This window comes from Balearica regulorum, chromosome 1 (genome assembly GCF_011004875.1).
Source record: "Balearica regulorum gibbericeps isolate bBalReg1 chromosome 1, bBalReg1.pri, whole genome shotgun sequence".
Classification (NCBI taxonomy): domain Eukaryota; kingdom Metazoa; phylum Chordata; class Aves; order Gruiformes; family Gruidae; genus Balearica; species Balearica regulorum.
Window position 1 is genome coordinate 216,345,469 of NC_046184.1, and position 25,674 is coordinate 216,371,142.

At 44.7% G+C, this 25,674-nt stretch overlaps 1 protein-coding gene across 7 annotated transcripts in view; it reads right to left on the minus strand.

Moving 5' to 3' along the window:
* GDPD5 (glycerophosphodiester phosphodiesterase domain containing 5) overlaps positions 1–25,674 on the minus strand; it is a 171,041-nt gene that overhangs the window by 7,656 nt on the left and 137,711 nt on the right. For all 7 annotated transcript variants that reach the window (XM_075742605.1, XM_075742602.1, XM_075742604.1 and 4 more), the window contains 7 exons: positions 23,596–23,741; positions 13,243–13,325; positions 9,896–10,046; positions 8,392–8,610; positions 5,874–6,031; positions 3,768–3,915; positions 676–758 (listed from right to left, as the gene is read on the minus strand). In XM_075742605.1, the coding sequence (XP_075598720.1) occupies positions 676–758; positions 3,768–3,915; positions 5,874–6,031; positions 8,392–8,610; positions 9,896–10,046; positions 13,243–13,325; positions 23,596–23,741 (988 nt within the window). The remainder of the gene's footprint in view (positions 1–675; positions 759–3,767; positions 3,916–5,873; positions 6,032–8,391; positions 8,611–9,895; positions 10,047–13,242; positions 13,326–23,595; positions 23,742–25,674) is intronic.

Here is a 25,674-nt window from a genome sequence, read left to right on the forward strand (position 1 = left end):
CAGCCAACTCTGCCATTAGGAAGTTGATTTACCTCCTCCTGATTTATCAGTGTCTTAACTTGCTCTGCTCCTAAGTTTTATGCTCCATGTTTGTTTTCAGGGACCCTGGCTAACAGCGAGGCTTCTGCCATGCCCTCATCAGATCCTTGCTCTCCCTTTTCTTTGGAAAAATGGAGAGACTTTCTCTATGCACCAAACTAAGCAACTGATTTGATTTGCTAAATCATATTTCTATTTCTTCATCCAAAAGGGGAACAAACTGATTTAAGAAACCTAAAACATTTTCTTTCTGAAGACTGTAATGGTGGAATCTCAAAACATTTCCTCTTCTTCCTTTAAAGCATTTTAACCTCTTTCTCAGTGTCCATTTCCCTGAAGCATTTACAGTTTCTCTCCCACACGCATTTATGAGCGGAGCAAGGCGTCTATCGCTACTATTTTGAGATCTCTCATTCTTCTTAAAAAGTAGCGACTACATCCAATTCAATGTCACATCTCAGAAGTGGGATTATTTTTTGCAGTCTTTGTAAGGATTTTTTAATAAACAGTTTCCCTGCTATTGCAATCCAAGCGCCTTAGGAGCATGGTGCTCCTCTCTCCCATCTCCACCCCACGCTCTGAACAAAAACACACGCCACAAACACATGGGAGTCAAGCTGTAACAATGCTACTTACTTCTGGAATATAAAAACTCCTACAATTACAATAAATGAAATGAGATCAGACGTGATCCAGATTAGGTGGTACTCGTCTGGAGGCTGGAAGACATAAAACAGAAGCAGACCTTAAACCTTCTGGTTTGTACAATTGCAGAAAGACCACACATTGCTAAAGTTACCACCAGGGCAGAAAGAAAAGCACGGAGCTGCAGGGGTTGCATATAAATCACAACGTTTATGACATTTCTAATGCTAGCCTGTCACCCAAAATGACGTTACCAGGAAAAACTGCAAACGGGAATAATTTTAAACTCTCCCTCCTTTCACGTGCTGACATTTTCTCAGAGCTTTGAGGGCTGAAAGTTTCCTATCTCAGCTGTACCTCAAGATGAGGTTAAGATGCTGTTTGAAAATCCAAGTCTGGGAAAACACAGAACTATATACACATTGCACATGAGACACGTGGGGTCCATTTTCAGTGCTAATGTTAGCTGTTTCGCTAACATGTTCCCCATGCTATACTTCTCAATTTCTGTCCTTTGAGGCACTGGTAGCTCTGGCTCCATTAGCCAGTCTAAGTGGCTGGGGTCATCACATCAGCTAAAACCAGCTAAACCCATCGTCTGAACCCAGCACAGAAGCACACTACTTCCCATTGATTTTTGTGCTGCCCAGGAAAGAGCAACACTAGCAAAGACGAGAAAGTAAAGTGATAATAATAATCAGATCCTGATGATGCTCAGAAGGCACCTACCGAGGACAGCCACCAGTGACGCTAACGAATTTCTCCTACCCCAAACTGGTTCCAACCAGGAAAAAGTTGCTGATTTCACACCAGAAAGATCCATCACAACCACCAACACCATCATTAATGCACACAAGTAACATTTCATTAGATAAATAGAATACCTAATGTATAGAGACGAGTTCTTGCAATGGTAGTGTGACATGGATAAAACCAGTTGGGAGTCATCAACTCTGCTACCTCTGTCTCCCAGCAGAGGACAACTTGTTTTTCTGTTCAATGACTCTCTGCATGTCTCAATTTAGCTCGTGAAAGTGCACCACAGAATTAGCAGGGCGATGCTTTATTAGCCAATGCTTCTGATGAAGATTAAATCCTTGTATTTTTCAGCTTCTTTACAGAAGGGTGACATTTAATGTTACATTTGCTGCATCTATTAAGACCAACAGACACAAAACTGACATTTCCCATTTTCTTGGCAGGAGAGTGCCATCATAACTATGTATTTTGAATGAAAAGTCAAGAGTCTTCTAATTTAGAAGAAAATCTACACATATAAATTTTCCATTTATGCAAGTGTTGGTATTCTACAACTGAAGACCCAAAACAGTAGGTTTTCCGGTGGGGCAAAAGTTACATTTCCTTTTTTATAAACTTTACCCAAAATAAGTCCTACTTCTGAAATCCTCGCATTTGCAGGCCATCAAGCCTTCAGTGTAATTGGGCAGAGAGCAACTCTGGCTCTGAAGGAGACTCCCAAAAATGCAGAGGGGGGTGCCACACTGGGCTCCTGCTTTAAGGACATCAAGGTTGAGGCTGAACCCCAGCTCAAACTCCTTGAAGCCCTCCTCCAGATGTCATGTCTGATGGCCTCCATTCTTCTAGTGGCTTTCCATCAACAGTAGAGGAGAGACTATCACTTTTCCTTCTTTTTCTTTTTTTCCTCCTTTTAAGTGAAACACATGTTAAAGGTATTTTTACAATTGCAAATGGCCCCTGTGTGAATGGGGCAGAACAGATTTGCACTGTTCAGGTGGCAACAATGCCCAGCAAAGTCCCTGAGGGCACTGGGCAGCCAGAGCCTGGCTCCCAAGCCATCTACCCATGGGGTAGAGGGGGCTCAGATGGCAAAGCTGGTTAGATTACATCACCCAGGCCCTTCAATACACAGGAAATAAAGGGATTTTTAGGCTGCCAGTGATATAAGAGTGTGCACTCACAGCAGAGCTGGAAATCCAGCGGATGGAAGAGCCCTTGGAGGAGGGCTCCAAGTAGCAGCAAAGAAGCTTTTGGAGTAAAAAGCTGCCAGCTGTAGTGGAAGACAGATGTTTGCAGCAGCACAATTCAGACGATGATAAACTCTGTCAAATTCAGTCTTTATAAAACCATTTCCAATCCTCTAGCTTCAGCACACACCGGTGTGAATTTGTGTAGTCGGACACAAGCAGTAGGTTAAGCTAAGGCTAAGAACATCATGCACAGATGTTCATCCATCTAGGCAGTCGTCTTGAGGTCATACCTCCAGCTAAAAATGCAGATAATTCATTAATGTTAAAATTCTTCTTGTGCTCGTCTTATTCTCCCCTTTCCGAAGCAGATCTGCCAGAGTAGCAGGTAAAACAGCTGCCTCCTGTCCTACCCTAACAGGATTTGTCATCAGAAAATAGCCCTTCCATCACATGCACTTACACCACCACAGCTGAGCTCTTGTTCTGGGAATACTTTGATGCAACTATTTCATCATTTTCCCTCCACTCCAACATGAATATTTATGTTTGGTTTGGACAATTGAAGTGCTAGGGGAGTTTTCAGAGACTTTACTGGCTAACATGATGGATAAGGGGGCTACCTTTGGTCTCTGGTTGTTTCTTGTCCAGCAATGGGGTAGCCAAAGGTAATACCTGCCCTCATCTGGTATTAAAAATAGGCAAAAAAGCTAGTTTTGAAGCCTGCCTGGAACACAGAAGCCAGGTTTGCTGGTTCACCTGTGTGCCTGCTTCTCCTGCAACAGCTGCTCAGCAGGTCTGAAAAGGTATTTTTCTACTGGAGGAAAATGGAAAAAATCATGTGGGTTAAATAGGGCATGCGACACAACCTCCAAGGCTCCCAAGCCCTGTATGAGGGGAGACAAGGCCAACTGAAGGAAGGATTGTGCAAGAGGAGCATCGATCCGTTACTATCTCAGGAATCAGGCGTACAGAGGGGGAAATCCCTCAAGCCCAACAGCATGTTGAACCCAACCAAACCTTCCTGGAGAAAGCCACTAGACATAGGGCTGCAGTGGTCAATGGCCATCTCCTCACCCCTCCACTGCATCCCCTCCTTCCAGGGGATCACAGCACCTTCCCAGGCATCCTGCTTACCATTAGCCAGATGGGAAAAGGCACCTTGCGAAGGACGTGGGAGCTGTCAGAGGTGACCGACTGGACACCGGCGCACCACAGGATGGAGTATAGCCAGGGCTCGTTCACAGTGTAGAGATTCACACTCAGGTTCGCCATGGCGTAGTCCCTGCCAGGAGACAGACAGGGTGAGACGTGAGTTCCCCAGCAAACATCAGACCCTCATCTCCAAGAGGAGAGCTCTTGTCATCAGCCACCGCTGTAATCCCAGCTAGATTTATTAGGTTTGAATTGTATGAAATAGGGTTTTTTAACAGGGCACGGTCACTTCGTAAGCAACCCCAGGGCACTGCAATCAAATGGTTTGAACTTGAAAGCTTTCTTCACCTCTTGAATGCTATCTGACCCAGGCCAGTGCCCATCTCAGATACTTCCTCATGAATGATGGGCACATTATGTTTTTCTAACAACCACCTCATCATGTTGATGTAAAATTAACATCTGGCTCAGATGCCTGTAACACTTCATAGGCAATTTACTTAATTAAAAACTGACAGACTGCATTTCCAACATCAATTCCTACACCTCCCATGCCCTTGTTTTGGGGACGGTCACAGAGTTACAGCTTCCAGTCTCCTGAGGTCATTTTCCAAGAAGCTAAAACTGCAAGCTGGGGTACAGGAGCTGCCAGCAGCAAACCAAGCACTGATAGTGGACTCCCTGTACCCATACGATTTGCATAAATTGCTCTGTTTCCTTATCTACGAAGCAGAAGCATCACTAATCTCCCTTGCATGGGCAGCACAGAGATTAATCCTTGCAATTCATTATCAGCAAAGCGCTTTGAGGTTGAAGACCAGTGTACAAGATGCGGACATCTCAAAGCTCACAACATGATCAAGCTGCTCCAAAGGCTAAGAGATTCTCAAGGGCAGAGGTGGTTGCAGCAATGTTACATCCAGATGCTGATTTTTTGGGAGGACTGAGGAAACTCTGTTATACCAGAGCTTGTTGAGCCTGCTCTGCCTCGTGCTGCAGGACTGCACCAACATTTGACTAGGCACCACATTCAAGAAACATTCAGGTGGCAGATCTGATTTTGGAGACAACTGAGGTGGGATTGGTGAGAGATTGGGGCTGATGAGCTGGGATAGATGAGAGAGTTGGCATATGGTCCTCTTCATGAGAGCAAGTAGGGCAGGGGAAAAAAACAGGCAGGAATTCTCCTGCAGGTAAAGCACAGACTTGGTTTTAAGGATGAGCTACTAGACCAATTGCTGGCAGCCATGGAATTACTAGATTACGCTAAATAGGACCACACTCTCAAACAGCTGAGGGCTCAGCTCTTCCCTACTCCCAGCCCAAATGCATAGCAAGACAAATCCTTTGAAGATACTTTTCTTCTGCAAACTCATTACATTTTCAAGTATTTCTTTGGGGAAAAAGAAATAAATTAAACTCCAGAAAAAAGAAAAGCTCTACTAGAGACAATCCGCCCTTTCCAAGAAGGGGGCAAAGCTGGGAGCTAACACGTTGCACGGTTCAAATACAGGCTCAAGCATAAGGAGAGGAACCCCACACTGTGCCAGTGTCATTAAAGAGGAGACCTGACCAGTCTAAATAGCTGACAAAAGACAGCAATGAAACGGGTGAATTCTCTGCAAAGAGAAATTTCTGAAAGCGTATCCAGACTTTGGACTAATCAAAATTCTGTGGTAGCAGCTCTGTAGCAGATGAACAGAAGCAAAAGGCAGCTGCTAATGAGGATGAAACAGCACTTGGAGGTTCTCGGTGTGAAAAGCCTTCACTTTTTCCAGAGCTGACAGCATAATAAGAATCAGACAATTTCATATTATTTGTATTTCAAAAAGGATCATCATATACTGAATTAGCATGTAGAGTTATTAGAGTCAGCTGTTCACTCCTGGGAACAGCCTGGATTCTGGGCAACGGGTAGGGACAAGCTTGCACAGCTCAATCTTTCAAAAGCAAGTCCATCCAAAAAAAGACCTCTATGCAGATAATATGGGGTGATCAGAAAAGATGCTTCTGGGCCAGGGATGCACGGAGCTGTGGACACCCACCGCGGAGCACGCGGGCTATCACTCGGCATTCAGAGTACTGTACCTGACATCCTCGTTCGTGACCTTGGTGTAACGCAGGTTGAGCTTCATGATGCCCTTCTCCCTCATGCGCTCTGCATCCAGCTTGAGGCCAGAAGTCTGCTGGAAACCCGGTGCAATCTGTCTGACCAGCTGCCTCTCCGTGTCTGGCAGCCACATCACCTGCGGAGGGAGCGAGACAGAGGATGGCTACGGCAAAGACGATTCACAAAGCTGGTGACACAAGACAGCCAGTTTACACCAACCCAGAAGCAAACATCACTCGACAGACTGCCTCGTTTGTCATACAAATTGTCTAGGAGACACTTACAGTCTCCCACATCTCTGTTCAAATGCATTTCAGGATCGTCTGCAAGCCCAGAGGGTTGTAACACACAAAATCTTAGAGGTGAAAGGGGTCGAGATACAAAGGGATCAGGCCAAGTGCTCATGAGAAGAGACATGGTGTATCCTTGAAAACCTGCCCTCCCTGCCCAGTTCAGGGCACGCATAGAACTAAGGACATGAGGCTAAAACTGGCAGTGCAGACAGGATGCACAGGAGAAGCCTCTCATGATCCCATGGCTCAGATTAGTTTTATTCACCCTCTTATCAGGGCTAAATCTACTCCAGCCTAGGACAAGGATTTCCCTAAGTTCATACCAGGCTTTGAAAGCATGACAAATTAATTACTGTTTACATCTGGCAGCTGAGCACATTAAGTGGATGGAGGAACCAAGCTGGGCAGTTTTATGGCTTGTGCCATGCAGAGGCTGGGCCCAACCAGACGATCTCAGCAGTACCACTGGGCATTGCATTGCTTTAACCCATGTTTAACAACTCAGTGGCACTCATCTACCAAAGCATCGGAGCAGTAGAGAAACAGCCATATGCATTTTCAATAGGGATCTATAAAATTCAGGTGAGAAATATCACTTTACAGTCATCTACGTTTTGACTATTTTTCTCCTGCTCTGCATCCTAATATCCAAGGAGAAGCCAGCATGGTCCTCCTTTGGATCTAGCCAAGCTGGAAGAGGCTTGTGGATAGCAATGTCACTGCAGCCACAATTGGTAATTGGGTGGCAGTGTCAGTCATTAGAAGCACAGATGTGAGTTAAAAATAGCTCCATTCCCTCCTGGACCCATCGCTGCACAAGTCAATGCTGAACTTGCCTGTGCATACAGATGTACCTAATTGGTACAGATGAAATACCTGAACTGCTAGTGATGTAGTCAGTCCACTTGCTAACCTCACCGTACTATTTTCAACCAGTCCACATTCAAAAGAGAGCGCAGGACAAGTGAATGGACCAGACTTCCTTCCCAAGACAGCTCAAGAAGAGAAGTTTTAGAAGTGACACCCCAAGTCCCCAGGTCTGGGTGCCCTTCTGACACATGAGAAGTGGTGCTCTCCCTCCAGGAGATGATTGCATCAGAGGGAGCTCCTGGTGGGCTAGATGAAGATCTATACCTCATGATCAGAGATATCACAGCTAACAAGGCTGGCTGGGCTCTGACTGCAACAGCACAGACCTGGAAATTAAAATGCTTGGCATAACCCAGCAAGGACAATTCTGGAGCAGAAATGAAAGTCTGGAAGAGATCTCTGCATACACATAGACCTGCAGGTACACCGACCTCCTTTTGCTGAAAACCCCTTATCTCCAGGACACCCATTTCTCCTCCAGGCAGAAGCTGACTCTAGACCAAAACAGTTGCTCAGGCCAGGGAGAAGGATTATTTAAAGCCAAGGTGTCAGAGGGAGAGGAATGGCTCTCTGCTGCTCGCAGCTGGCCTTCAGGTCTCAGCTTCTTCTCGCGTGTCCAAGGCTCTTGTTGAATCTCTTGGTCAGAATGGACCTCAGATCTCTACTCCAACACAAACCAGGGCCACCACTGATTTCAAACAAGGTGCTCACGGCTTTGTTTAGTTGCATCTTGAAAAGCTCCAAGGATGGAGATCCCTCCACTTTCCTGGCCTCTCTCAACACTTGCATGGCCTCACAGGGAAAACTAGTTTCCTTATATCCAGCAAAAAGCTCTCCTGTTCCAATTTGTGACAATTTTCTCCATCCTCCTGACACAGAGGTTGGGTCTAACTTCTCAGCAACCTCCTTGCTGGTACTGGAGAGCTGCTATTAGATCTCTCTTAAGTCTTGTCTTTTCCAGGATGAAGAGACTTAGTTCCCTCAGCCCCTCCTCATATGTTCAGCCCCCTGACCAGTTTGGTGGCCTCTGCAGGACTTGCCCCAGTTTATCAACATCTGTCTTGTACTGGCGAGCCCCCACACTGAACACATGACTGCTAAGGGGAACAATCACTTTCCTCCATCCACCAGCTATTCTACCATGAGTACGGTCCAAGATGCTATGAAGCCTCTGGGACCACCAGCCTGGAGGCACAGTCCTCCCCAGCATGACTTCTCGGCATGAAGTGGCATTTCAAATCGAGTTCAAATGGATCAAATGAGACACTTAAAGGTTCAGGGAACCCACAAAGAGGGCAATTTTTGGAAACATCACCAACTCCACAGAACTCACAGCCTGTTGCCGAATTCCCGATGCCAGGATGGTTTCCAGAGTGATGTTGATGTAAGTGTTGTAGTAGGGATGAGCTGGTGGCAGGTCCTGGAAGTTCAGGATGAGTGATGTGTTGTCCTTGATCACCTCTAGCATATCTGCCAGCTTGCAGACTGACTGGTTGGCAGCTTCCAAGTAGTCAGACCTCGAGAGCGAGCCGGCCGTCCAGAAAGGGTCGTTCTGAAAGCAAAGCACATCCCAGCATTAGTGCCACAAAGCCCCGACTCCTCCAATAAAGGTGAAGACCCTTTTCTATCCCACCTTGGCAACAGTGGGGGATGCTGACAGCTATGCTTGATGACCGTCTTGCAGCTTGCTGAAGCTCTATGCCTCAGTTTCCCTACCCAAGGCAAGGACACAGATTCTTACTGAAAGGCAGGTGTGCTAGGCAGATCACCTCGTTTCCAGGAGGAGAGCAGAGCTCTAGGGCAATAATGTAATTTTCCAAGGTAGTAAGCTTAAAATGTGCTTTCTCACACTATATACATGATCACCAAGGATTCTTCAGAAGCCAAAACTAAAAAAGACTAGATATTAAATAACTAAGAGTGATCAAGAGGAGCTATAGGCTCTTGGAAGAGATGAGCTCCTGACTTACGGATAATTCAGGAATGATTGCTTCAAAGTACATCCCAAAAAGCATCCTTCCAACTGCCGCCTGGCAGCAGTAGTTTCCCTGCACTCCCACATCTGCAAGCCAAGCAAGTTTCTGTGCAGCAGCAATACATAGGACATCCCCCATCACACCACCTCAGACCAGTACAGCAGTGAAGCTATGGTGGTTTCAGGCTTTCACCAAGTGAGCACCCAGAGAGCTTCAAGCAGGCATGGGGAAGTGGTATCTGAGCTTGCATCACTGCAGCAGTGCCTCAGCAAGCCACGTTCAAGCTTGCATGAGTGTGCCAGTGTGCTGCAGCCCTCCTTCCAGGCCACAGCTAATGCTCTCCAAGCAAGTCACGGCCACCGGCCAGAGAACAGCTTGGCAAAAAGAAATCCCACCTGCAACCTGGCTGTATGCTGAAGGATGGGTCGAGCCCATCCCACAGCAAGTCTTCCTCCCGTGGACTTTGAAGGATGAATTTCTTGCTTTTTCTTTGTAAAGACAATTGTGTCCAAAAGTAAATTAAAGAAAAAGGAACAGCATATAACATGCTGTCTTTTCTGTTCACTTTATAATGATGTTCACCCTCCTGGAGGGTCTTGAAGTTCTTTGTGGTGTCAACCAGGCATTAAGGACCCTTCTGCCAGGTGGTGGAAGAGGTACAGAAAGACGTGTCTTTTAGACCAAGTGTAAGTTTAGCAGAGGACAGAAAGAAATCTGGTTTATGGATTCTTGGTCTAGCTGCACTTCAGACCACTCCACTAAGGAGATGGATCTACACCTCTCCATCTTAAAGAGGGTTTAGGCATGAGCTGTCGTCCCATGGCCACAGCTCCAGGACACCCTCTCCATGGCTGTACGCACCTGTAGGAACCACTCTCCGGCATTGAGCTTTTCCAGGTCAGTCCAGTTGAACATGGAGGAGTGCTCGTAGGCCCGCTCTGGAAACACTTCCTCTACATTTGTTGTTCTCCTGAGTGTCTTGTCGTGCATCAGAAATGGCACTCCATCATAGCTGCAAAGACAGTCAGAGGCCCCATTATGAGTGGAGGTGCACAGCCACGTACATAGTACTGGAAAAATACCTGTTCCCACTCCAGCCCCTCTCATGGCTTCAAAATAATTGTGAAGATCTCAACCATCCCCAGCATTCCCAAGACCAGTTGGAATTAGATGCACTCAGAGGAAAAAAAAAAAAAATCTTAAGATACCTGCTAGATGTCTGCAGTCATTCAAATGCTGACATAATCCTATCCATCCATCCATCCCTCCCTGCTACTACTCCCTTGAAAACGTCTGGAGTCCCATACTCTGGTAGCTTGGACAAGAACATCCACCCCAAATGCTCACACTAACCAGAGCTTTCTGCAATGTCTGTAGCTCCCAATAACATCAGAGGTTTTCCATACCCTGTATACACAGATACATACATAAACTATTCTCATGTTAATAGTAGATAATGAGTATGATTTTTCAAAGGCTCTCAGACCATACGGGAACTTAATGTTCATGGGCTTTCAGCAAAGTGCAACGGCTCCAAGCTACCAAAATTGCTTTGAAATTTGCCTTTACCAATTGAAAATTGGTTTCAGGAAACAGCCATGCTCACATGAGTTAAGTTCATGTATCTTAAAGAAAACCCACCTCTCAGATGAAACTGAATAGCCAAATGCATGCCCTGTGGTCTTTAAGCCACCTAGGTATTACAAAACAACTGTTCCAGGAAACCTAAAGTGCCCTTTAAACTTTCCTCCAGCCCAATTTCCTGTGACTGGATCAGTGGTAACACCACACAGGGCAGTGAGGGTTTCTATCAAGACCTATCTGCACTCAGAAATCAAGATAAACCCAGAACAACCAGCCTGATTGTAATGACATTTTCCAAATCAAGGAGCTCATCTTCATAATAGGAGACTCAGATAAAGTCTGGAAAGGAGATGGGGTTGAAATACAAACCCCTTTTGAATTAGGAGACAACCCAGAGCTAGAGGGAAAACAAAAAACAATTTTCAGTGATGGAGCAAATGCTGCCTCAGCTTTACCATTGCCTGCAGAAGTCCCCTATCACAAAGGTCACTGGCATCTTTATTTGTCATTTATAGCATGCACTGTGCCAACTACTTCCCAAACCAAAGCAACATGCTGACACAGCAATACCATGCTCGGCAGTACACCATGCTGCTGCAATCAGAAGGGGGTTTAATAAATATAATTTTAAAAAAAAATGCTAAGCAACTGCAGAATTAAGTGTGTGGAGTGTTCAAGGGAGATAGGAGCTCAAGTCTTAACATCTCATGGCAGAACATCATCAGATACTGCTAAGCCTTAACTATAGTGCGGAAATCCTATGGGGCACTTAACATTTGCTCCCTCCTGTCTAATCTTTCCCCTTACGGAGTCACTCAGCGCTACCCAAGGCTAACCACAATGTATTTAGCAGGCATAGATTTGAAAAAAAAAAAAATGGAAGCAGAGCTTTAGAAGAGACATGGGAGGAGGTAGAAAGTGAGAGAGGAGCATGCAGCGATACTACGCTCCTGCTGCTTGAAGCAAAGTTGGCTTTATCACCAGTGCTGGCTGTATAACCGGGGCCACCCAATTTGGGGTGTGTAATGGGTAGAAGCAGGATGTGATAGGTCTGAGCATATGTCCAAGCAGCCCACCCATGGCTGATACGTGCCTAGAGGAACACAGAGACATCCCAGGTGGAGTGGGCCCATCAAGCCACAGGCACAAAAAGCGTCTTTCAAAGGGATAAGGACAGCAGTGGGTGTTGTGCTGCAAACCCTTTCCAAAGCTGCTGCCAGTTGTGTTGATAGATCACTTTTTGATCTGAAGGTCAATGAAGTTCTCATTTTATAAAGACACTTGGGTCTCCTAGAGAGGCCCTCTGATAATTGGGCCATCAAGGGCATTGTTTAAGCTAGAGACACTTGGAGTAGTCCTCTGGAATGGCTGATGAGTGGCAACATGGAAAGCTCTTGGAGCTTTTCCAGCTCTTCTCCTCCCAAAAGTCCACCTTTCCCCTTGGCCAGTGCTAATGGAAGCAACCAATTCAGCCATTGCATGAGCTGAGTGCTCATTTGTGTGTGTGGACAGTCAAGCAGTTGTCCCTTCACAACAATTCATGAAATGATTTTTGAAAGAAGAATTGTATTGCAAACATCCCAATTCATCTTTCATTCTTCCACAATGACCTTCCACTCCCTAGGTGGAAGAAATTCCTTTTGCTTTTTATATCATTTGCTCTCAAACAATTATGAAAAGACCAAAAAAGCACCCTAACAATTAAACTTCAGAAGCTCAACTTTCACCAGACAAAAATATCTTTCCATCAACACCAACCTCCAAAGCGGTCAGGGAAAAAGAAAATATCAGCTTTGGGTATTTATTGTACTTATAACTGGAACTGAGACAAACTGAAGGATCACCAAGATAAGGCATTACTGTTCCCTGCATGCCAATTCTGCCCTTTTGCACATTTATGTAACTCATGCAAAAAACATAATTTGGAAAAGGAACAAGAGTATTAGAGAATTATCAAACTCCTAGAACAAAGCACAGTTCTTGAAATAACCCCCTCTAAATTGGCCTTTTCAATTCAACTCAACATTTGCCTGCAAAGAATGACTTTCTGACAGCAGTATCACCGGGTTCCTCCTTCCTCCAGCATTAGTGACATGCGAGGGAGGAGAAGAGAAAGGGCTTACTCCTGGGCTGCTAAATTCTAGTGACGGTTTTGCAAGGCTGGTAAAAACCCTCCTGAAGACTTGCAGCGCAATGAACTCAGTTTGGGATCTCCGCTCTCTCTGCGCCACGGGCATCCCAGCAAAAGTCACATTTTAGTAGTTCTTTCTCTTCCCAAGGCCAGCTGACTTCAAGCCAGGCTACAAACCAGGTGCTGTGTTTCACTGCAAGCTCTAGGATAAACTATAGTCTTCCTGCAAATGAAGATTAGTTCCATGAAAAAGGTATCCATGTTCCCCCACTTGGACAACTTCACCTTTAATCATCATTTCAGTGAAACAATTAGTAGCATCTGTGCATTAGGAAAGGGAGACAGCTAGGAGTTATCAGATACGTTCACCACGAGAGCCCTTTTCAATGGGAAAAAAGCAGTAACAACCAGACACAAACCAGATAGGAAGGACCCACCAGCATGGTTTGGGCCATCCTCAGAGAGTCTCAGACCAACCAGTGCACTGGCTTACCTCAGTATGACATCAGCTTGGACTCCATACATCTTCTGCTCCACTGCTTTCTGGAACGACATCAGAGTGTTTTCTGGTGCCAACTATGGGGGGGAGGGGGAAAGAGCAATTGGTGATTAGTAGTAAGTGGAAAAGTTTACGAAGCAGTGTCAGCGAGGATGCTGGGAGGAAGGTTTAGAGCTATTAGGGAGCCAAAACAATCTTGTTTTGCAGATTATGTAGTGGGCATTTACACTGGAGTACCAGCATCTTACTGAAGTCTAAAGATGACCAATACATTTGACTCCACTGACGGTCTTTCACACACAGGACAGAGCCCAATGCAGAGTTATCATGACCTGCAATACCAGAAACTCAGCTAGCTCGAGGTCTGGTGCAAAATTAGTGTGCGAGAGATTTGCTGGAGATCCTCAGAAAGTGGTTGTTAATGTGATGCCAATTCTCTATCCACAGGTTATATCTAGAGCTATCTGAAACACGTTAACAGTCCTTCATTCTCCTACTTTCCTATGCAAACAGTGATTACAATGTCATTACAGAAAGAAGAAACTCCATAAACCAGGGTATTGCCCATACCACAGAGAACAACTAGACAACAGGTTCTATAGCACATATTTTATTTCAGCATCTACTAATTCAATAAAGTCATCTATTAGTCTAAAAATCAGATGATTTATCTAATAACAAATGGTCTAGGTAGTTTTAACAACAATTAAAAAATAGCCTTAAGCCTAGGAAACTTATCCCTATGGCTATCACAGATAAGGACTCAAATTTTATTTCAAATTCCTTCCTGTTGAATGGAGAAGATGGTAACAGAATTCAGGTTTGTTTAAAAGCAATACAATGTGAAGACAAATACTTGTTCTTCTAAACCAGTACAGTACAGCTAGGCCCAAAATGTCCATAAACCAACAACAGGCAGACAAGTTAAAAATAGACAGCTATGGACAGAAAAACTGGCAGGTTTTCTGCACTGAAACACAAACACATCAAACTAAAGCTATTTTTAAAAATAATTTTCTTTTTTCCAATTTTGCTTTCAGGTTTAGAGCACCTGTAGCATCCTGTTTTTCTACTCAGCTCTGCCACCACCAGGATCAGTAAGTTTCCATCAGGACACAAGGAGCATACACAACTCATGATTTTCAAGAATTACTCAGGGTTTGGAGAGAGGAATGGTTAAGAGCAAAGGCCTAAACGCACCATGCAAGCAACATGCACAATACATACAAAAAACTGGTCAAGATTTTAAGGTGTCTCAGAATTATTTGTTTTCTTATTAGCTGATGACCTTACACTCTCAGGTCAGCAAAGCTTTGGTGTAAAACAATCAGACTAAATGTCAGCAACCACCTTCACATAGCTCTGGTATCTCTCTATTGAATTCCTCTGGCTCAAGCCACACATCAGTATTAGTTCATTTTTTTCTTTTTTTCAACAAAGGCAACACAGAGTCATGTTATCTTCCTAAAAAAGCTCCCAATCAAAGCCTGACTTGTCTAGAAGACACAGGCAACACCCCCCCATCACACCCTCTTGGACGCTGGGTCATGCAAGGTGGAGCTGAAAGAGCTTTTTGCAACATATTCACGATGCCCAGAGCTGTCAGCAGGGAGCAGCAGCCACATAAAGATCTAGAGATCCCATCCAGGCAGACCTGCTCCATTTCCTAGTGTCGCTTTCAGCATCTGGGGTTTCCGCTCTGAGTAGCTCAGGTTTCCTCAGGATAACACTGCAAGGCAATCCTCTCTCTGCAGGGTAATACTCAGTATTTGCTTTCAGAGACTGCGGCAATTACAAGGAAATAAAGTGTGTGGTGTTCAAACTAGAGACACCAGAACTAGAGAAACCAAAGGGTGATGTAAGACCACCAGCCTGAGTCAGGAAGGGTTGCCGGGTGGATGCAATGCAAGTGCCAGCTCAAGATGTGACATCACATCAAGCAGCAACTGAACCCACGCCCCTATAAGCGATCTCGCTAGAGATGCGGACGTACAAGGAATAGAAAAGCAAAAGCATGTCGAGTTGTAAGTCATCTCTTAGGCCAAAGGGAGACTGGAAAGAGCAGGTTGGACTACCTCCACTAAGTAATCAACATAAAACCCGACGACAAAGGTAGGATGACGCTGCTCTTACTCACCTACACAATGAAGGGTTCATATTGCACGGATCAGGGCTAATGAAGGCAAACAAGTGTGGCTACAACAGTGTTCTACCTCTGTAGAGGTGGACCAGCATGACTAAGGTCTTCCCATGTCTTACCTGTACACTGAGCTCTGGCACAGCAGAATCCTAAGCCAGAGAGGACACAGGCTCTGCTGTTTGATAATGAGATTAAAAGGCTTCCTGCCTCTTTGCAGTGTATTTCAGTTCTGCAGGGGCAGGGTCAAGCCTTGCTTGGACACCAGCCCTCCTGAGATGCAGTTGGTTCGAGACAAAGAGGAAGCCTTAACTTTAGGTTAAGGAGCAGGAGTCCCAGCCTTCACTGCTGGAGGTGTTGGAAGGAAACACAGAGCCAAACAGATTTGAGGCAGCAAGTTAATACGCAAGAGCCTCTCTATTACCTGGACTGGAGAAAAGTAAATTTAGACAGAGCTGAGACCACACGCAGAGGTGACAGATGAAAGCCAAACAGGCAAGGAGCCTTTTGGAGATGGGATTTCTGTTTGCCAGACTGGACAAATTTGGCCATGTAAAGATTAATAGTGAAGTTCATGCATCTTAGGGGCAGTGCTAAAATATGGGTTGCAGTGCTAAACCCTGAGATTTTCTTTGAGTTTTAAAACTCATTGCACTGTGACTGTCCCATCCTCAGCACTCAGACAGATGCCACTGAGCTTAACCCCATGGAGAGACAAACTCAGCCCCAGGAGTGGAATATCCCACTCCTGCCTCATCTCTAGCCCCTACAGACCGCGCTTTACCCTTCAAGAAGGTCAAAACTTAAATGGACTCCACCAGGGCAGCACGTGGCTGCTCAGATACAAGGCACATCCATTCCTTTCCCAGGAACTTGATCCCAAACACAAGTTAAATAAACTTACAAAACTCTGGCCAAATCTGTGTCGAAAACTGCAGCTGTGAAGAGGAAGCAGCATTTTAAAACTCTTCTAAGGACAGGCTGGCACTTTAAGGTCCAACCACCCAAATACACACTTACGAACAGTAACATCATTTTTATCACAACACCACTAGAAGTGAAGAGCATCCTCTTGAAGAGCATCACAGATGGATGAACATCTCTGGCTGCTCTGAATCAGCAAACAGCACGGACGTCAGCAGAAAAGCTCTCCGTAACACCATGCCCCACGATGGTACGTGCTGGGTTGTCTCTATAATGCCACAATGCTATTACCTGACAGCCCAATTCCCTCTGTCAGTAGCTTTTGAAAAGTAGATTACCTTCCAAAGACATCATCTCCTTGTGAGCATGTGGTGGGTAAGCTCCTAACCTGGCCAGAGCTAGTCACCCTGATATAAATAATTGCATCTCCAAACGAGCTCATCATCAATGCAGAAAGCTGTACTCCCTGGTTTCTAAACCTCACGGTCAATCCTAGCCTTGAGGGGACTGAGCAGGTCACTCACACCAAAGGCATAACCTGGTAAAGGTCAACCAGAAAGCCAGGAAAGCAAATTTAACCCTGTCCCCTAAAATCAGATGCTGCCTATTCCTGGAGATTCCCCTGGCACCGCTTTGGAGGCAGGATCTCTCTGTACCAGTTTATATCCCTTACAATGCAAGTTTTTTTATGCAAAGAGAGAATCTGAGTAACAGGTATTGCTATCATCCCAGCCTGTCTCTGTCTCCCTCCAAGAAAGATGGAGCTGAGCCCCAAATTCAACACACTTAGGGCAGAGATGCACCCAAGTGGGACAGTTGCTGGTATGGAAATTACTTGCTGGGATTAGTACTGATTTTTTTTAAAAGGTTTTACAGCAAAACTGCAATAACTAAATAAATGCATAATCTTTCTGCTTGTATCTCTCTCTGTATCCCTCCAGTTTCTTTGATGGGTTTTCTTCCTTGATACAATAGATTCTGGCATGTTACGCCTAAAACCCAAATCCAGATTTGCAGTGATCCAGTGCAACCGGACACAACCAGTTTCTTAAGAAACCAGTGCTGAAGTGAAGGAAGCCCTGGGACACAAAGCATTGATTTGTGAAGGAAGCCCTGGGATACAAAGCATTGATTTGTCTCCAAAATTTCTGTCCTGTATAAATCACGCAAGCATTCACTGAAAGCCACAGGCAGACCTTGTGCACGGTTTCTAGAAGCTGTTCTTTCTCTTCACACTTGGTTTGATAGGCTCATCCCTTGCAAAAATCAGGCTACTATTCATTTCTTCCTGCTGCAGAGACGCAGCAAGTAAATTTCTAGAAAATTGCCCATGGATGAATTCATTTTGACTATTTTTGTGCTCAGAAGTCAATTGTATATGCTTTCAAATTTAGTCAAGAGCTTTGGACCTTCCTTAATGAAGGTTATGAAAGCATGCTAGTTAGAGCAGCATAGCCTTGCTACAGTTGGACATCACTACGCTGTATTTTTCCCCTAATTAGCCACCTTGCCAGGCCTTCAAAAAAAAAATAAAAATCACTGCATCATTTGCATGTTAGGGAGGTTAACGAAGATGCTCGCACAGAAGAACCAAATTTGTTCCAAAGTGTAACTGCAGTCACTGCATTCCGGCATTGTGCGCTGAGCTGCACTAAAGGATTTGATCTTTGCTTCATCGACAAGCTTTAAGGATGTTTTCTCATCCTTTTGGAAATATGAGCATAATTTTACAATGTTTTTGAATTTTCCCTCCCTTATGTCTCCTTCCCAGTATCAATCTCCTCATGAGCCAATAATTGGACAAAAAACATAAGGCACGATTAGGGTGATACCTGGAAAATGGTATTTTCCTTCGTGTAAAAAGATGCCCTTTAGAAGTTCCCTGCACAGGACTTAGTGTGGGATCTGCCAGTACGTTGATTTCAGCATTAGCGTCCCATCATGCCAGGTCACTATGAGGCAATAAAGATACTGTTTAAAAAATAAAATATATCTTTAATCCCTAGGAATTCTAAGTATTTTCAAGAGTATCCATATCCAGCACTTCTGGAAACAGCTCAACTAGACTGAAAGGAAGGGGAAAAGTGCAAAGCAAAAAGAGAATAAAAATAAACTATTGCCTTAGACAACAGGATAAACTCATAAGCAAAAAGCCATTAGAAATTTAATAACTAGATACAGGAGATGAGACCTCATTATTGTTGTACTGCACACAAAAAAGCTGAAGCTTGGTTTAATGAAAGACTATTGAACCTTATGTAGATTTATTTCAATGAACACAAGCCTTTCTCCAGGTCTGACAGAAGAGGCTAATTGTGATTGTTTGTTACTATCGATTGGACCAGCAGACAGGTTAACTGGCCATATTTTGAATAGGCGGGTGTACATAAGACATACAGCAAACCAAATGCTTCTTGATTTCAGCAGCACAAGCAGTACAAAACCAAGGCACTTCAGAGCCCTTAAAAAACCAAAGCCATCCCAAATAGAATCATTGAATGGTTAGGGTTGGAATGGACCTTAAAGATCATCTAGTTCCAACCCCCCTGCCGTGGGCAGGGACACCCTCCACTAGACCACTATCACTAAATGGGTGGTGGCAAACTTTTGGTACCCAAGATAAGATGAAATAAAGGCCGTCAAAACCATCAAGAAAACAAAAACCCCCAAACAATAGAAAGAAATCACCAGTTGTTCTTCACTGAGAGCTCTCCAATAAGCCACAATCCCAACCAGAAGTCTTCATTACTGTTTCTGTCAACAGTTGGCACTACAAGATGACGAAACATCATCTCTGAGAACGCCAATGTATATTGGAGGCTCCACCTTCAGGTGTCCAAAAAACAAACAAAACCAAAACAACTCCACGTGTGCAAGGCCATATTTGCTGGAATTTTCTTGGGAACACCATGACAGCCTCTCTGTCGAGGCAAAGCATTTCCATGCAGTAACCCAATAGGTAAATCCTAAGTGTAATTAACCGTTGGCTTCCCACCAAGGTACTTTGTCCCAGCAATGGGTACTTTTCCACTCTGGAGTTGTGCAAAGCCAATGATTCAGCACCGCCGAAAAACACTCCTCCTGGCACAGTGCCTGCGCCCAGCAAGGAGATGGACATTGTCTGCTGTGGAGGAAGGAGCTCAACGGCATGATCACCGCATGCTTCGCGGCACACAGACAGCTGTTCCAGCACAGTCTCTCTCAGTGCTGTTAAGACACGCCAAAAACCAGCTGTATGGGTGGTTTGCCAAAAACATTTATTTCAATGCTGTTTGTAGCCTCCAGCTCTGAAATCAAGAGCTGTTCTTGCCTCCGACAAGCTTGGATGGTTTCCACAGGTTTAGCCTGGTTGTTTTTACACCAACCAGTAGCTTTTTGGTCCCAGTAACAGGAGGTGTGTTTCCATGCTTCATGAAGGTTTCCAAGGAGACAGATAAGGCTCTTGCTCAGATAAGCCCTTGCTATTATTAATCCTTTAGGTGATTTACCTACAATTTGAAATCAAAGATCATCACAATGAGCCTAATTATTTCTACAAGGAATGTATATTTAGGACTAACAACCTAAAAGCAACTAGGAGTCAACATTATGGTTAGCACCTTCTTCAGCTTGCACAAGCAAAGACAACCTGCCTCAACCTGAAGAACCATGTAAGGAAGGACATTTGGGAGAAGACTTTAAAGGTGTAAATGGCAGTCAAATTTGGTGTCCTGCTGGATGAAGTTCCTAATTTCCAACTCAGATTTAGTTCCAGGTTTTACCTTCTGCTCTTGTTTTGGCTTATTCTCAGCATAAGTGGCATATTTACCATCACAGGGAAAAGACAGTCAAGTCTATTGCCATTGAAGACAAAATGCAACTAGATTTCTGTAAGAAGAATAAAAAAAGATGGAAGACCAAAGACAATGGACACCTGCTCATAAAACCATCTGAAAAGTTTAACATATTAACATGCAAACTTTACAGAGAACACCATCTCATGTTTTGGGTTGTGAGGCGATTCTTGTACCCATCAGGACAAGACCCTTTCAAACCAACAGACCTTGAGTGAGGGCTGGAGCCCTCAGTTCCCAGCACACTGTTGCCACGATCCCTGACGCTCTCCTGATGGGAGTCCAGAAGGACAAACAGATCTGGAGGCCGAATAATTCATTTTAAAAGTGTCTTTGAAAAGAAACTGATTGATTAACTAAACGCCTGCTAAGAGGAAGGGTTTTCAAATAGCACCCTGACGGGAACGGACTTTTAGCATAGCAAAAAGTGGGCATTATTGGATGACATTTAGGCAAGGGAAGGTAGAAGGATTCATGTAGAAGAGCCTTTCTAGCAGTGAATTAAAGCTTGTAGGGAAACAGGATGATATCAAAGGGACATTGCTTGGAGGACTGCTAGCACTACAGACAAATGGTCAGCCAGTATGGAACCAGTAGCTCTCCTGTACTCCAAAAAGCCACACTTCACCTAGGCACAGATGCCAGGATGGTTTCTGATTCTCTTGCTACTTAAAATGCAAGGACTTTTTCCCTCCTCCAGTGTTTCAAGACAAATTATATGAGCCACATGGCCTCTGTTCCTCACTTTTTTCCTCCACAGAACAAGGACAGCAGTTGAGTCGCACTCACACAGATGCTATGAATGCTGCTCTTACAGATCCTAAAGGAACAAGAGAAGAGAGACAGGATGTGTGGATGCACAGAGGAAAGCAGGCTTGAGGAGCACGCTGTATGCACTGATGCATCAGTATCCCTCAGTACTGTAGCCCTCAAGAAGTTCACACATCTACAGCTTTCCTGGGAAATTCTCCATCTTTTGCCTCATATACTATGTCCCCAACAAATCCTTTATTTCAGGACAGCAGTCATCCTCAGCCATCCCATGGATCCCCTTTGCTGGCTTTTGTCAGAAGAGCACTCAGTTGTATTTGTGTCTTTCTACTATAAAGGGCATTGGACATACAAATGCAACATTATGGACCAAGTCCTGCCAGATGGGCAAAGCAACCATCTATCAGGCTCTATCAGAGAACGTGTTTGTCTACACTGCACATGACATTTGTCTTGTTTCAGGAAATTTGAAGGCAAATATTGCATCACTTTTTATCATTTCCAGTCCCACAAGATCTAGTTTCACCTCAAGTGCCAAACTCTCGCACTCTGCAGACTTTTGATCTTGACATTGCCCAAGGGAGGATGTTTGTGTCCTACAGCCCAGACTCCGGACTCTTCTCTGGGCTATTTCCTCCTGCCCAGCTCCACTTGGCCATTTCTCCAAACCAAATCCACATACAGTTGGTCTCAACAACTCAAAAGCATAGCAAGTAGCCCTGTGAAACAAGACTATTAGCAGAAATGCCTCCTGGCAAGGCTTTAAAATCATTAGTTTCCAAGCAGGTATGACTTAGTATAGCCTGAGGACTTGCACCGTAGGTGGAGCTCTTCAAACTTAAGGTGACATTTGATTTAGTGAAAAGCTGGGCATAGACGTACGTACAGAATGAAGTTTTGGCCATCTGTCTCTGGTCATCATCTTTATCCCATCACAACTTCATCATTCAAGGGCGCAGTCAGAGAACACACGCTACACATACAGCAAAGGCAAAGCCAGCTCATCATGGGACACACAGACTATTGCTTGGAGGTTAGAACAAGGCTTGCTCGTCTCTGATCTTGCATCTTGTGGGCTTCAGAGCAAACCATCTGCTGCTAACAGACAACCAGCTCTGTGTATTGGAGAATGGTGAAGGGAAGCACCCTGCTGAACAACACCTGGGCCACAGTTCCACATGAGTGTCCTCCACCACTGCTCTTGATCAACCTTTGCAACGCTCTGCACCCTAATATGCAAGCAGCATCTTCCCAGATAGGTTTATTCCATACAAGGAGCATTTGCTGGCTCCAAGGAAGAACATGAAGCAAAGCAAAATGCCAAGTCTCTGCTGGGCATCTTATTGCAGAGAAGGTTTGTGTAAACTATCTGGAAGATAGAAGGAATTTGTCTGCTGTTTAGTTTCTTTAGAAGGCTATAGGGGGCACACAGGCCTGGAAACCTCACAGGAAGAAAATCTCCTAACAGGTTTTGTGATTTCCTGCCGTGCAGAAAGCATGCAGAGCCCAGGTTCTCACTTGGCTGTTTCTGGCCTTCATGGTTGGTACAAACTCAGTGGGACAGGAAAAAGCATTTACGCCCAGAACTTCATTCCACCACCCACAGAAACAAAATAGTTAAAAGTGACGTAAATTAAGCTGGCATTGCAAGGGATTGCTTAAAGAAAGAAATCATTAAAAATAAAGAGAATTAAAATAAAATACTTCTGCGTCATGACAGATGCTTACACATCACCTAGCAAACTCCTAGCACGCACTCTTGAACTTGAAGAGGAGCTCAAGCACGCTCCAGCCTGCCAAATAGGTTCTGATGGCCTATACAGATATTTTTCTGCTTTGAATGTCAGCAAAAAAAGTAATTTGGATGCCTTAAAAAAAACACTACCAAAACCACAAAAATTGCCAGGCCAGTGCCTACACTGCAGTATGCTGTCTTGTCTGAAGTCAATCAACCAGCAGAGAGAGATGGAGGTGCAAGCATTCAACAGACCTCTGTGCAGAAGCGCCCAAACTAGAGACCCAGACCAGTACGTCCAAACACCACAGGACAGTTTTATCCAAGCCCAGGGCTGTGCCCAAACCAACTTGTTCCATCTTTAGCTTGATTATGATTTCAAGGTCTACCCAGAGGCAGACGACAGGAATGTTTCATCACCTCACCCAGTCTCATGATGATCTGCAGTGCAAGAGTACCATGCAGTCATGTAGGGTCAACACAGCTTGTTTGTTTGTTTTTCCAGATTGCCACATACTCAAGGCATCTTGCTGTGAGCTGAGTTTAACCACTGCTAGTGAGGTCCTGCAAAGGACACAAAGACTGAGCCTCAAGCTCTAAAAAAAAAATAAAATATCATCACAAACTTGTACTGCTGCAGCTCAAGGGCCAAGCCTGGAGAGCAAAAAATAGCAGAACTAGCAGCCAGAAAAATGCAATGTCACAAACTACCCTGAGCAAGGCAAGGGTTGCCCTTTTTTTTTTTTTGTAAGTCATCTAGAACATCTGGGGCACGACTTGACCCTGGGTTCATGTACTGATTTACCACCACAGTAATTTCTAGCCAGGAGGAGTGCCTCAGTTATGTTTGTCATATATATTCTCTGGAGAGCAGCCTGGAGACCATCAGATCCTACACACGGCAGAAGAGTCAGACAACACAGTACTAATAACATGAGACTACTCACCATCGGTGCTCCACGGTGACCTATAATGGCTGGCTTTGGTCCCAGAGCCTTCTTCTCCATTATACAAGGGGACGAGATGGTGAGGGGGACGAGGTAAAGTGCAACTACAACTGCGAGGTATGCAGTGAACATCAACATCTGAGAAGCTGAGATGGAAAGAGAGAGAAAGAGCTGGTGAAAATGTTGGTCCTGATTTCCTCACACCACAGGAGCAAAGTCAAGACACCTTTGTCTTCCTCCAGAGGAGAGACTGCTCCACAGCCATTGCCCCTAGTACAACAGCAGAGCTCTATGCTTAGGGAAAAACATATTCTATTTAAAAAAAAACCCTCTTTGAGCTAACCAAGTCCTGAGGGAGGTTTTCACTTCATTTTGTATTGGGGAAACAAAAAGTTAAGTGAATTGCTTAAAGTCCCAGTAATGTAGCCCAAAACACTGCAGTGTTTGTGCCACCCAAAGGGTGGCACAGCATCAAATTTTGCCCTGCCTGACAGCAGAAATAGATCACCAGTTAAACATATCTACAAATAAGTCTGGCACCATGTCGGTGCATTTAATATCACTTGGGTTTACACCACTTGTGTTTATATTGGTGGTTCACCACCACTGCCCATTTCACCCAGGGTAACACCACTTTTAACTGCTTCTGCATTAGGATTTGTGCCAGCCAGCACTGAGTTAATTTGCAATAATGTTTTACTGATTAAGGTGGACATGTTTAAATAAATCCTTGGGTTGTGATGGTGCTGCACTCCCCAGGGTCTCTGCAAGCAATAACATTACAGGACCAGCCAATGCAGCCAGGAAGGTGCTGGCTGCAGCGGTTGGGGCCAGATGAGCTGTCCTGCCTCTCACGCCACGCCTCAGTCGCCCATCTCTGACTTCTGGTGACTTCACACAAAGTCCAAAGTACCTGGGAATTTTTCGAAGGTGCTGACAGCGCAGAAGAAACACCCCTTGTTCCCAACAGATGTATATTCCTTATAAACAACAACAGGCACTTTTGAACTCCTGAGCTGTCTGGAGCCACTTGATACCAAAGATATTAAAGCATAAGACTTCATTATTTTTTATACTATTATTTATTTTTCAAACTCATTAAGGCTTTGGAACTCAAGGGACAACCTCCAAAAGAACCCTTTAAAACAAATATTTGCCATGGATGCAAGATATAGAAGGCGGGTTTCTTTAGGAGAAGGACAGAACAGCCCAGATCTGGTCCTGACCACGACTGATCTGGTTTCACACATAAACAAACTGCTTTTTGCTTCCAGCATCTAATAGCCTCATTCAAACATGTTCCTACAAGCCAGAAGGTAACACTAGTAACTTTGCCAGCTGATTTTTCCTCCTCTCTGGAAGAGATGTCAATCACCCACAGAGCATTCAAGGAACTGAATGGCATCTTGCTAAGTGAGTCCATGCTGTGTCTTGCACCATAAAGGTACGGAGCCTTGGAGATGTGCGTTACCAGCATCAAAACCTCCAGACGGACACAGGAGGTTATCCTGACCCAATTCTTGCTCGCTCCAGGAACTCCACACACCAACCAGGCTTTGAAAATCAGCCTAATTGTCAGCAGAGTCTCAGTCTGTGCAAAGAACCTGGTCCCTTCCTACCTGGTACTGCAGTTTAGGGATTAAACAGCTCAGATTCAGACTAAAGGGAAGCACCATGTGAAATGTAGGGGCTTCCAGTTATTTTTATTATTGGACTGACTGCAACCACAGGGAAAGGATGACCCAGCATGGGTCACAGACCATGTTAAAACGGAGCTGAAGTTCTCACCCAGCATATGTGGGAACTGAAATCATGCACGAAAACCCCAAAATTAAATACATGCATGAAATACAAGCAAAGTACATACTGTTCAATTTGAGAATGGAGTGTCTGTATGAAAGAAACTCTCCTGGTGACCACCCAAGCCTAGCAAGCAGGACAGATAAATCTTCTTCCTTCTACAACATGACACCACCACCACCTAGACACAAGCCTTCCCTCCCGTTCCCCCTGCTCCTAGTGACCACTCCAACCCAGATTGGGCTCCTGGAAGAGCCCATTTCTCACACTGCCATTTGC